Genomic DNA, 13,682 nt, shown 5'->3' with positions numbered 1-13,682 from the left:
CTGTAACTCTCCAAGAGAGAGTCTTCTCCTTGGAGACATGCTTTGGGACTGTTGTTTTGCAGGACCTGCTGCATGAATCTCTGATGAAGACAGTCAGTACACTAGTTCAGAGGTTGAAGCCAAATTAGAGAAGGTTTCATGGGAGCAGAGCCTTGAACGGGGTCTTACAGGACAGGACTTTTGAAAAACAAAATGGGGGATGTGTATGGCTTGGATAATTCAAGTCTCCATGAAGGGATTAGTTTGCTTAAAGTGAAGAGTTCATGTGGGATAATAAGGTTGGTGATATGGCTTGAGGCTAAACCTTCTCTCACCTCAGAAGACTGGGCTCATCTGAGCAAAGGGATCTTCAGATATGATGTGCTAGACCAGCAAGAGGGTAAAACAAGATGAACATAAAGTCTTAGAAGAACAGGACTGGTCCCTATGATGATAGGTCAAGCCTGAAGATATTAAAGAGATCAGGAAGGCATTATAAGTTCAAGTAAGCATGGGCTGAGCTGAGCTGAGCAGAGGCAGGGAAGAGCAATCAGTCATGGTAATCTTAGACATACCAGTAAGGTCCAGAGTACAGACAGTTCAAGATTCTTCCCAGCTTATACTGGAGATCCAGGCTGATGACTGCTCTCCTGTTGTCATAGCTTTTTGGGAATGAATGGCTCTGGGATGGCAAGCATTGGTGGTCAGGAGGAGGTGGGAGGTCCACAGGTGAGTTTTGTACATTTTCAATTCAGAAAGTAGAAAGAGTAGGGGTACCTCAGATTTCCTTCTCTTCACATGCTCTTCTATAACCTGAAGCTTCTTAGGGAGATTGTGGAGATACATGTGTGTTAAAATATGACATTTAATGATTGCTTTTAACTTTAAATAGGAACTGAATTGGGCATTATTATCACAAGGCATCTTTTCACCATTAAGAAAAAAAAATTTAAATAATGATATGCAGAAAGGTTACCTTTTAAATAAATGAGACTAGTTTTGTTTATATCATGTGAAAAAAATTACTAGAAATGGGAAGAGAATAATATTCACTTAGTGGTATTTATGGCATCTGTAATGATTTTGTTCTTTCTGTACACTATTCACTTTTCTTCTCATGATAGCATTAATTAGCTGGTTCTTGAAATTTTTTGCAAAATGAAAATGAAGGCATGAGACTTTCCTAGTGTCTTCCTAAAGTTATTCTGGTTAAAAAAGCAGAATTCATTGTCAGTAATAGTGAATATGTTATTGATGTTAAATATCCTTTTTCCCCCTCCTTCTAGATCCTGATTGCTTTGTAGAAATCCAGTTCTTGGAAATGTAATATAATCTTACCTTGTAGATTAATTTAAAGGTATTTTTTAGGGAAAATTTTGCCATTTAATTAGCTTCTTGACCCATCTGAGAGCTATGCGTGTTTTCTGCTGTTGAGACTTTGCTTTTTTGATACAAATAAATACATGCTACAGGAGTTTGGGATGAGAGAGTTGGGAAATGATTTATTGAAGAGATGAGACCTGAACTGAATTTTGGAAGAAGCATAAGATATAAGTAAGTGGAAAGGAAGAAGTAGAATATTTCCAGTTGGAGAAATTGTGAAAATAAAGTATTAAATAATGATGAATGGAGCAGTTTTGCCACAGCAGGCAGTCATTGGAAGGATGGGAAGGAGAATAAAGGAAGTCTGGGCTGCCTGGCCAACCTGTTGAACTGTAGCCTACAGGCTATTGCTTTCCACAGTGTGTTTCTGCCACCACTGGATTTGAGGGGAGGTAATGTGTGTTCCTTGCAAAAAGGAAGTTCTTTGGTCATATATGTTTGAGAGATACTAGTTCAAGAGAAAATAATTCTCCAAGGGGTAGAGTGCAAGTGGTATTTTCCCATAAGTACAGACCTCTTCTCCCACACAGCGTGCTGAGCATATCTGAGATTCATTGTGGGGTTTGGAGCAGAAGTATGATGTGTACCAAGTGTTTTAGAAATGTTATCATGGTAGCCACATATGGTTCAAATTGGAGGGTGGTGTAGGTCAGGCAGGGGAAATGTCCTAGTGCAGGAAGTACCAGGGAGACTGAACATCTCTGCAGGCAAGTTCAGGGTGATGTGTGAAGGTCATGTTGACCTAGATGATTGGCCTGCTGATGGTAAGAAAGCAAAGGAAATGGCAGGTGTGAGAGATGTTCAAAAGAAAGACATTAAAGTGCTTTTGATTGGTTGTTGAGATTGGGACATGGTGAGGAATCATGTGTCTCCTCAGATCTTAAGTAGAGTGGCTGGGACAAGTATGATGTCCTTGATGGAAATTAGCAGATCAGGAGTGCTGGGTTTAATGCCTGGCTTTGCCAATAGCAATTGTGACCTTAAACAAGCCATTTGATCTCTCTGGGCTTTGGTTGCCTTGTACACAAAATAAGGGTTTTGAGGTAGGACACTTAGATCTTTTTTGACTCAAGTTTTGATTCTCCAATTTGGAACAAACTCTAAGCTCCTTAAGGTCAAGGAGTGCCTTATCCTTATCTGTGCCCCAGGTCTACCACAGTACCAATAGAAGGAGGGAGGGAGGAAGGGAGGAAAGGAGGGAGGGAGGGAAGGAGGGAGGGAGGGAGGGAGGAAGGAAGGGAGGAAGGAAGGAAGGAAGGGAGGAAGGAAGGAAGGAAGAAGGGAGGGAGGAATGGAAATCAGTGGGTGGTGATGAGTTTGGTTCTGAATATGGTGAATTTGAGATGACAATAGATATCCAAGAAATTTTGGAAATGCAGTACTAAATTTGTAAGAGAGGAGTTGGAAGTAGAAGCAAGATTTGTGAGTATTATATAGAGACCTTCACTGAAGGCATGTAAAAAAGATGGAAATTCTAAGAACAGAGTAAACTAGGAAAATTACACAGGGCCCAAGACAGCCCCCCAGATGCTCACCTTTAGGGACCTGAAAAAAGAGGAGAGGCTGTAAATTCACAGAGAAGGATGGCTAAGAGGAGAACCAGCTAGCTGAGAGCTCATCAACATATCTTACATGTCTTTCTCCCCTTTTCTGGTGGGTTCATCACTATTTTCTCCTGAAGTTCTCTTCTGAATCTTGCTTGTGTATTAGACCAGCTATGCCAAATGGCCACTATTTAATTTCTGACAGTTGAGTTATGCATCAGTGATTAGTTTTTATTAGGGTGTGATTCCTTTTAATTAGTTTTTTTATATGAGCTGAATTTACAGTAGAAGCAGGGGGGATTAAAATCAAGCAGTGTCACCTACTGATCTAACAGTCAATCTCTAATGGATACCCTGTCCAAAAAATAAAAATAAAAGGCTGGTGCAGTGGCTTAGAGACCACCTTGCTTTCTGATGGGCTCTTCAGCCTCTGTGTCCATTGAGGAAGGACATTGTCTTCAAATGAGGTAAACTTAAAAAGGAAAATCACCTGTTACCTTAGGGTCTGAAAAGAAATAAATGATAGGCTTATTTTCTCAGATATATGTCTAAATATCTTGGTTCTTCAAATGCACTACCTAAAACCAAGGTTAGTTTAGCCCTTACTGTGTTCTGTGAATATTGAATATTTTATGGTTATTCTGTTCCTATTCTAGCGGCTCTTTCAGTTTAAGGCAAGTAGATTTAAGATCCAGATCAGTCACTGTCCCTAAAATGCCCCGAGGTGGTGATGAGTTTGAATTTAATAAAATTTTATTAATTTGATCATGTGAGAAGTACTTTAATTCAATGCTGACCCAAACTCTAGAACTGCAAATTCTTACTCTTTCCTACCACCTGTTCACCACTTGGCCATTGGTTAGTTCCTTTGTCTTGACTCACTCTCTTCTCAATATGTTCATTGTATAACATTGCCATAGAGTCTGTTGTTCAAACTTTGAGTTATGATGGAGTGTCTTGGGTACTGATATGGTCTCAGAATGCAGAGATGGGAGTTTGTCTTTGGAGAAACCCCAAAGGTGTTCACTGGTAGAGAAAGGGAGTAGATAAGGACGCCGAGTGACTACAGGGAGAAGTCAGTTCAGGACAGATATAGGACACATAAGTCTGGAAGGATTTTTGTTTTTAGCTTTACTTGGTAATTTATTGATATTCTAGTGGTAGCCATGATTGTTGTTCTAGTCATCAGTGCATGTAGTGTATTACTACTATTTATATCAAGTCCTCATGTGAATTCTTTTGATAATGTCTTGGAGTATTGGCCTAGAAATTTCCATTTATGTCTTCCTTGGGGAAGGTACTGCATTTGGTAGAATACTGATTATTTCTCAAGCTATCTGCTTCTGTCTCGTTTTTTCCCCCTTTTGGAAAAAAAATTGCAAAATTGAGTCTATTATGCTTGTTTTGTGCCTTCCAGAAAAGCAAGTGAAATTGACTACTTTCAGAAATATAATATTCTATTTTACTAGATGGAATCTGGCTATACAGAATTTTGACAGTCTCATTATGTTATATCCGCTGCTTAGGTCTCTTGGGTACTTGAGTGAGAGAGATTCAAAGACGAAAACCACAATTCTGAGAACTGTGAGGCAGAAGAATATCACAAGGCAAAAAGAGAATTAAGCTTTAAATTTCCATGGGTGTCTGGGAATCCTCCGAGAAATCACAGCACAGATGTGCTGCCCTTATCTCTGGACTCTGGTACCACTGGCTCAGGTCACACTTTTAAAAGATGCAGCAAATTTCTGAATATTGAACACTTGATATTTTCTCCAAAAGGAAGGCCTGACAATTTAAAGGTATTTGCCCAAACTGGTCCTCACTGATTGCCTGACATTGGTGAGCCAGGAAAACATTTTTACTTCTGGTAGCAAATGTCTTTTCCATTAAAGAAAACTTCATCCAGGGGCACCTGTGTGGCTCAAGTCAGTGAAGTGTCTGACTTTGGCTCAGGTCATGATCTCATGGTTCCGTGAGTTTGAGCCCCACATTAGACTCTCTGCTGTCAGCACAGAGCCCTCTTCAGGTCCACTCACGCCCTTTCTCTGCCCTTCCCCCACTCATACTCTCACTCTCTCTCAAAAATAAATAAACATTAAAAAAATTAAAAATTAAAAAACTTCATCCAGTGTCCTGAGGGAAGCTTTAGCTTAATTTAACTAAGCCTCAAAAAGGAAGGGAAACTTGATAATTTCTTTATTACCAGGTAAGTAATAGTAAACCATGCTTTGTCGTCACCTAAGCCTACAGAAAACATGTGGTTCAGCAATTCAGACTGAAAGCACAGCTCAAATTTAGTTTGCTTTATTTTTCCCAAATCGGCATAGCATGTAGGCTCAGCAGAACCAGGTTGGGTGGAAGCCCAGATGGCTACCAAAGAGGAAAGATCTAGCTTTTTGCTGCAAACCCCTTCCACTTGTACCATTAGTCATGAGTCACATTGCAAACATGTGGGAGCTGACTCCTCAGAAATGGACACCAGAAAGGAGAAAGGAGGACAGGAATCTGCTGAGAGCAAAGTGTCCTTGACAAGTCACAGCTCTTCTGTCAGTATGGTTTTCCATCCTTCAGTCTCCTTTTATTATTGTTCGTCCTCTCAGATCTTTGTGCTCAGGCAAACCTTTTCCGCCTGGTACATCCACTATTGTATTGGAGAGCCATCATAGGTGGAGGGAGGCCTGGGGGAATCTTTAGAAACAGGAAAGTTTCCCATGGCTCATTAAATAAAAGTTAACACCCTTCTGTGTTAAAAGAGACAAGAAGCTGTTCTCTCTAGAGAAGGGCATGAACATTGCACACAACTACCTCATCTCCTCCAAAACCTCAGTGGAATTTTCACTGCAGACGGGTTGGAGTATCTCATTGAAAACAGGACACATCTTCAGTGAAGCTTGCTCTGACAATGGCCAGATCTTAGTTCCCTCTCTTAAAATTTTTTCTGGTCATTATTTTGAGAATCAAAACTTTATGAAAAGCACAGCGTCTTGCCTCAGGAATTACAATGGAGTACAAGTATGTCCTTGCCTGTCACATGATGACTCGATCTTTTCTCTCAATGATAATTAGGATAGTTTACCTTCAGTATATTAGCTTCCATTTTTGTTTCTTATTTCTCTTGGAGACAACTTCTACTTGCCCCGAATGATGATAAAGAGAGCTATGATATCTCTCATTGATCTGGAAGATTCTAGAAGAGCAATTGTAGGTGGTGAAACAGAGTATAGCTTCTTATCAGTGCTTCTGTTTTTAATTGATTGATAGAAGCCTGATTAAGAAGGTATTTTTATTTCCCATGAGAAGTTAAAAATTTTTTCCTTAAATATGACAACACAGCTGAAAATATTTATTGATGTAGTTGGGAACTTTTCCATTTTGCTGGAACATGATGGGATTCATCACATGTTATACAGATGTTCTTGAAGCCATTATTCACTGTACTTGTTCTGAGCTGACTGTACCCTGACCCAACTAGGATAGCTTTATAATGATATACCAATGCACTTCTCTAGAGCTGCGACATATTACTGTTGACTATGTCATCCAAAAAATCTCCTGAGTCACCTTCCAAAGTAACTGAACATATGAGCATATAGGCTCACCTACCATGTTTGCCAGATGGGAGCACCAGGTCATGCTGGCCTCATCTCAGCCCAACGTTATCAGTTGTAGTGGTTTTAGATTTCTTCTGGCATTTTTTTTTTTTTATGATGTGAGAAAGGTGAGGCCTGACCTTTTGTTATAATTGCGGGTGGTGGCGGGGTGGGGGTTCAGGAAATTAAAGAAATTAAAGAAAAATATATTATAAAATCCCAGCTCTACTGCTGGTGTGGTCTTGGGTGAGATACTTCTGTTTGCCTTGGTTGTCTCATCTTTAAAATGGGGATAATACTACTTCACAAGGTTGTAAAGTTTGAGGCAGATAATGTATATCAGCACTTACCACAGTGCTGGGAACATGAACTCTTGGTTAACGGTTGCCAATATTATGATTTAGTTAGATTCAATTCAGTCTCATTAGATTAGGGAGTATGATTGGAAAGTATACCATCTGAATAGGAAACATTTGGCTCACTCTCCTAAATTTAAGTTGGGGATCAAAATGCAACTATTTTATATGACAAAGGTAGGCATTGAGCCATATTGTAAACTACTTTCCAGATAAACCAAGTGAATTAAACATATATATGTAGCTCTGTTCTTGCAGTTGGGCTCTAATTTTGCAAAACTTTCCATAATCTTTCATTGGAAGGCAGGGAGGGAGGGGGGAAAGAAGGAAGGAAGGAGGAAGGAGATGGGTGATAGGTGGGAAGGAAGGTGATTTTTATTTTAAAATATTTTTTTAAGTTTATTTATTTTGCAGGGGGGAGGGGCAGAGAGGGAGAGAGGGAGAGAGAGCGAGAATCCCAAGCAGGCTTCACGCTACCAGCACAGAATCTGATGTAGGGCTCGAACTCATGAACTGCGAGATCCTGACCTGAGCCGAAATCAAGAGTCAGACACTTAAGACACTGAGCTACCCAGGCACCCAGGAAGGTGATTTTTAAAGCATTTTGTTTTTGGGGGCACCTGGGTGGCTCATTCAGTTAAGCATTGGACTTTGGCTCAGGTCATGATCTTGTAGTTTGTGAGTTTGAGCCCCATGTTGGGCTCTGTGCTGACAGCTCATAGAGAATCTGGATTCTGCGTCTTCCTCTCTCTGTGACCCTCCCCCACTCGCCCTCTGTCTCTCTCAAAATTAAATAAACGTTAAACATTTTAGAAAAAATATTTTGTTTTTTATTTAAGGGTTCTTAAAGGATATTTTTAAAATAGCCCCTTTAGTCATTGTCAATGTAGGTTTTTTAAGAAGATAACTTTAAAAGGACAACTTTATCATGATGGTATCAATCACCTGTTATGAACTAGTGGCAGTGTGTTCATAGACAGCTTTCCAAAAGTCTCAAAACTATCTGGCAAGTCACTTGGTTGGTTGTTCTTGTTCCAGAAGGAAGCATGACATCCCATTTCTAGAAATATTTAATATTTGAGTAAAAGCTGCAGTATGAGAGTTAGCTTTGGACCTGAAAATTCAAAGCTGATTCCTTCTAGTAGGCTGCTTGATTGAGAAATGAAATGCAGTTGTGGATCTGAGGAAAAAACAAATATTAAGATCAAGAAGGAAGATAATTAAACATAACTGAAGGCCATTTTGACAATTATTTTCAATAAACAAAATAAGAGTCACTTACAGGTCACATTCTATATACTCAGTCTCTCTTTTGGAGTAGAAGAATAGATGATGATAGAAGATGGGTCATACACACACCCCCACCCCCCCAAAACACACATGGAAGAAAGCAGGACAGCAGGTGTTCTGTGTGGTGCGGTTGGTTTCAGAGGGCTGGGAAGAAAGGATATTGATGGCAGAGCCAACAGGGAAAATTCTGAGTGTTTTGGTTTTCAGAAAGAGATTTTAAAATGGAGCAATAATGAAGGAAAAATTCTTTTCAGAGACTTAAATGACACGGAAATTTAATTTAAGAAGAGTTGAGAAGTAATGTGAAATGTTTCAGAGCTATGTAAGTAAAAGTGGGGTCAGTTTAGGCTGATTGCCTGTTTCTGAGGTTTGTTTTCTCTGATTTGCTAGAAGATGCTATAAAGAGTTTTTGCTGTAAAGAAATAGAAGTTGGAGCAGCAGTGGCTCAGTCAGTTAAATGACCACCTCTTGATTTCAACTCAGGTCGTGATCTCATGGTTTGTGTGCTCGAGCCCCCGTGCCAGGCTCCATGCTGACAGTGCGTAGTCTGCTTGGAAGTCTCTCTCTCTCTCTCTCTCTCTCTCTCTCTCTCTCTTTCTCTCTCTCTCTATGCTCCACCCCTCCTCAAAATAAATAAATAAAACATTTTTTAAAGTGTGAAAAAAAGGAAAAAAAAGAAATAGAAGTTACTTAACTTTTAAATCCCAAGTGAAAAATAAGTGTCCTTCTACAAGTTACTAACTCCTTCAAATGACCTGATATTGAAAGCATCCCTCTGTGAGAGGAAATGGAATGACCACATTTCTCTTTTTATAGATACACATAGTCCTCTTAATGTACTTTAACTCCTACAAGCCCAGGAGAGGGTTTTCTTCCTTCCTCCCTCGTTCCCTCCTCTCTCTCTCTCTCTCACCCCCTCTCTCCCTCTCTCCCTCTCTCTCTTTCTTTTCTTTTCTTTTTCTATTCTTTCTGAGAGAACATGCATGCAAGAGTGAGAGAGGAACAGAGGGAGAGGAGGGATCGACAATATTAAGCAGGCTCCATGCTCAGTGTGGAGCCCAACAGGGGGCTCAGTCTCACGATTGTGAGATCATGACCTGAGCCAAAATCAAGAGTCAGATGCTTAACTGACAGAGCCACCCAGGTACCCCCAGGAGAGGGTTTTAGAATAGGATTTGTGCTTGAATTTTCTCCCAGGGCTCAGTAAAAGCTGCAAGTGACTAGCAGATGTTGCTGGCACAGTAAAACCACCGCAGCACAGAATAAGGAGGCACTGAGCCCATGGTCCCATTCACTCAGACTGAACCCTGTGGACTCAGATTCCCTCACACTCGTCTTTCCTCACTATACAGAATGGCTTATCAGCCTCCAGGAGCCTCCAGATCAGAGGATCCTCTTATGGATCACATCCAAACACCAATGCTCCCTCCTCTGGGGGAGATTCTGGTCACCTCCAGAGTGTGTCTTCCCACTGTTTTCCAACCCACCAGTTCTGCTAATCAGACTTCTGTGGTGATGCAGTGTCCAAGAATGCTTCTAGGATAGAACTTAAGTGTGTTTCCATCTTGTGTGCACATGGATCCTGGATTCTCTTGCTGGGATAATGCTTTTGAAAGTCATCTGGTGCACCCCAAACACTAAGAGGCTTGAATTTTCTCACATGTACTGAGCTTATCTGATTTCCAGTGTATCCTTCTTGGGACCACATCTTACTGTCCTGGTGAGACTTTTCTAGCATAGGTTTTCTTAGGATCCAAAGTAGCTCCTTTGGTCAGTCAGTTTGGATAGGAACAGGTTAGTCGTGTCCATTCTGCACCCCCAAACAGAGCAGCATCTAAACCCACCAGAAGAATACATTTGTCCACTGGTTAGGAGGAAGTCCAGATCTTCAGTTCTAAGATGAAATGTGCACCAATGGACCTGTGAACGGACGAGCCACCTCTTGTGCCTGACCACTTTGTCTGTTCTAGCTGAGAGTGTTCCTAACACTCCATATCATTGGAGCCCAAGTCATAAGGGACCAGCATTTGCCATTTATCAGAAGGGAACAAATACTGGTTTCAAAGTTTGGAAAAGTGAAATGCCTCAATAAGTGAAAGCACTTAGGGCTTCCCTATCCCCACATGATCCTAGAGGTCCCTTTCAGCTCTAAATTTGTATTACTTTGTCCAGTTGAGAATATGGCAGATATAGGCTGCAAAGATGAATAGGCATTGGCTGATAACTATACAGTCGTGGATACAGCCTATTGAATAAATATGTTGAGGACTATGAGCCACTTGTGGGTTAGGTGCTAGGAATAAAACAGTCCCTGCAGTCATGGGGCCTTCATTCTAGTGGGCTGATCTCGGATGTGAGAGCTTCCAGGATCCATGCAACACTCACAGCCCTCACCACTGCTTCTGTGCCCTTCATCATTGTGAAGTCAGGATACTGCCTGGGAAGTTCACTGATCAGTCTGTTGCCTTCATGAACAAACCCAGGTTGGCTCTAGTTTTCTATTTCCACCCTCTTGTTCGATGTCTGCTTTGTAAACCATTTTGTTCCTTGCTTGATTCTTTACTCTACCACTATGTGCATTTCTAGCCAGCCTGGAGTGAATACAATATGCATTGGGGATTGTCTGAAACAGAGCCAAGTTGTCTTTTTTTAGTTTTCTCTTTAGCTAGTGGGGTCATTTATAACTTTTCTGACGTGATTATCACTTTTTCCCTACTTGGTCCTATTTACAAAAACCATAGAAAAATACACACCATCCCCCCCCCCCCTAATTTTTGAAAGATACTTTTATCTTATTCTTTCCAGGTGGCATAAAGGTAACATCACTTATATTAAACAGTTATTTATTGAGCTCTAACTGTGTACCAAGTGTGGGGCAAAGCATTTGACCTGCATGACCTTGTCAGACTTTGGGTGAGAAACCCTTTGAAGCAGGTGCTACTGGCATCTCCTTTTACAGTCCTGACAATTTAATGAAGAGGCCCCAGGTTACATGGTTAATACAAAAATATTTTTCAATGAATACCTCAAGGAGATTCTCATATGTAGCATGTTGTATTACAATTTCAAAACTTGGTTTCTTTATTACTACTTTCGAGTGGTTTGCATTAAAACAAGAAATATCACGCTGGATTAGAACCAGCGTTGGATCTGGGTATTGTTTGCTTTGGACCATTGCTATGTTTTCACAAGTTAAGAGTATGTCCTTGTGCTGTCACCTTAAAAGTTAGGAACGTGGCCCCTCCATCAAGTAAGTTACTCATCTGGACCATATAGATAGATATGATATATAGATCAGATAGATAGATAGACAGACAGATATGGTGCAGCACCTATCACATCTATCATAAAATATTTGTAAGCATACTTATGACCCCTTTAAGATGTGAGTTCCTTGTAGTCTCAGACCTCACCTTTCTTCATCCCTGAAGCCCAGTGTTGGGCATCTGTTGGCATACAACAAGTGTCCATTGGATACGCAAATACTGAAAATGTTCTAAACATCCTAGTTTCCTTTAGTAATTATATATTCATGAACTCACTGAAATTATCTTTGAAGCTTGCTTCCAACTGGTACCACCTCTTAACGAGTAGAATAAATTTACTATCTGTTGGGTAAAATAGTGCTTTCTTTTATCTGTTGTAAAAATATTGCCTTCAAATTTTCTGAGGTTATAACATAATAGCAACATTTAAAAGCAGTGTCTTCCCTTTATCACATTGTTTTTTAATGATTCTTTCATGGTTTCAGGAAGGTGATGTCTGGCCTAACTCATCAGCTGAAATCACTGTGTACTTTAATCCCCTGGAAGCCAAGCTCTATCAGCAGACAGTTTACTGTGACATTTCAGGTAAAGACTTTTTTTGTGTGGTAAACTCAGGTTACCAAGTGCCCAGAGCATCAAGAGGGGTGCATGCATGTGTGTGCGTGTGTGTTTGTGTGCAGACTACAGGAAGTACATGATATCAACAGGGGAATAATAGAGTCAAGCTATGCGCTTTTCATTTTTTCTCGAACAGATCAAACTTTGAAGTACATTACAATTATAGTGTAGTCACGGGGATAGGAAACCACGGAGCTGGGTTTGCTCTTGATTTTTAGAACAATAAAGAATATTACTTGACACAGAGTCTCAACATTTGATTCTTGTTCTTTTTATAGTCTTTGGCTTTTGAGTTTTTTACTTTTTGAGTTTTTAATCAAAATAATGCAGCCAGGGAGGATGGGAAGACAGCCTGGCAGTGGCCAGAAGCTGCAAGGGTGATGTACAAATAGAGTGGTAACCTGACAGCTTCAGAAGATTGGATACAGGTAGAGGAATTAAACACAAAAGTAAATATATTGAGGATAACAAAAGCCAGTATTTTTCACTCTTGGAGGAGGCAGATAGACAGATATGTATGTGTGGAAAGGAGAAAGGCTAAGATGAGGCTTTGGTATTGGAATGGAATTGGAGTTCCTTCCCTATGAACTCATGGTTGTTGATATGCACAGAGGCAGAAATAAATAGATGTATAAATGTGTGTATACGTTTATGTACATAGAGCTGCATCTTTCCTAACTGTGTCTATTAAGAGATCCTGGCAGCTTTAAGACCCTAATTGCAGTGAGCACACTGAGTACCCAAAGTTTGGTTTCTGAATCCTGCCCTCTACCATGAGGGCCTTTTATCAGGACTGAGGCAGAGAAAGAAGATGAGCTGGGAACATTCCTTTCCTGCTGGAAACTAAGGAAATGCTCAAAGAATGACAGGGTTATGTCAAAGTGATACAGAAGCCAGCAAAGGGACTTCCACTGACCAAATTTGAAACAAGTTAAGAATCAAAATAAATAATGATAACTAATAGATTACAACACATTGATTAAATAGGAATCTCTGAATCCACTAAATAAAAATTTACCATTTAGCACTTCTGGTAATAATGAATTCAGGTAAAAAGCATTCTGAAGATTTAATGGATCTTAAAATAATGGGTGAAAGCAGGGTATAGAACAGGATTTTATGTAGTCTCAAAATCTCCTACCTCAGAATGCTTATTAATTATAAAGGGGAGAAATCTAACTTTACAATGAAGAAAACTGGGAGATGTTATCTTAGTTAATACTAACAGTAGTAATCCAGCAAATCAACCTCATGGACTGCTCACTAGGATACAATGAAAACAAACATCTCTTCACTGATATTAGGGTCAAAATATCTAACACGGTCTAATTATGGGGAAACATTAGATTAATCCAAATTGAAGAAAAAAACAAAATTAACAGCTTGTAATCTTCAAAAATATCAAGCTCATGAAAGTCAAGAAAAGACTGAACTGTTCCAGATTGAGTGAGACTCAAGAGACATGACATCTGGATGACTGGATCCTTTGCTATAGAGGAGATTATTGGGTAAAGGATGTATGGAGGCTCTTTGTACTACTCTGCAAGGTGTTCTATATTTTAAAAATGCCTCAGAATTCTCTTTTAAAATACTGATGCCAATAAATAAGTAAAACAGGTAGATAATCAGATGATAAAGCTAAAGAGTAGTCTCCAG

General features: G+C 39.9%; 1 protein-coding gene across 9 annotated transcripts in view; it reads left to right on the top strand.

Moving 5' to 3' along the window:
- HYDIN (HYDIN axonemal central pair apparatus protein) overlaps positions 1-13,682 on the top strand; it is a 438,409-nt gene that overhangs the window by 173,385 nt on the left and 251,342 nt on the right. For all 9 annotated transcript variants that reach the window (XR_008293813.1, XM_053211099.1, XM_053211098.1 and 6 more), the window contains one exon: positions 11,894-11,993. Coding sequence is in view for 8 of the 9 variants with exons in the window: in XM_053211099.1 (XP_053067074.1) it covers positions 11,894-11,993 (100 nt within the window). In the remaining variant the exon portion in view is untranslated. The remainder of the gene's footprint in view (positions 1-11,893; positions 11,994-13,682) is intronic.

This window comes from Acinonyx jubatus, chromosome E2 (assembly GCF_027475565.1).
Source record: "Acinonyx jubatus isolate Ajub_Pintada_27869175 chromosome E2, VMU_Ajub_asm_v1.0, whole genome shotgun sequence".
Lineage (NCBI taxonomy): Eukaryota > Metazoa > Chordata > Mammalia > Carnivora > Felidae > Acinonyx > Acinonyx jubatus.
This window is presented reverse-complemented; position numbering and strand designations above follow the sequence as displayed.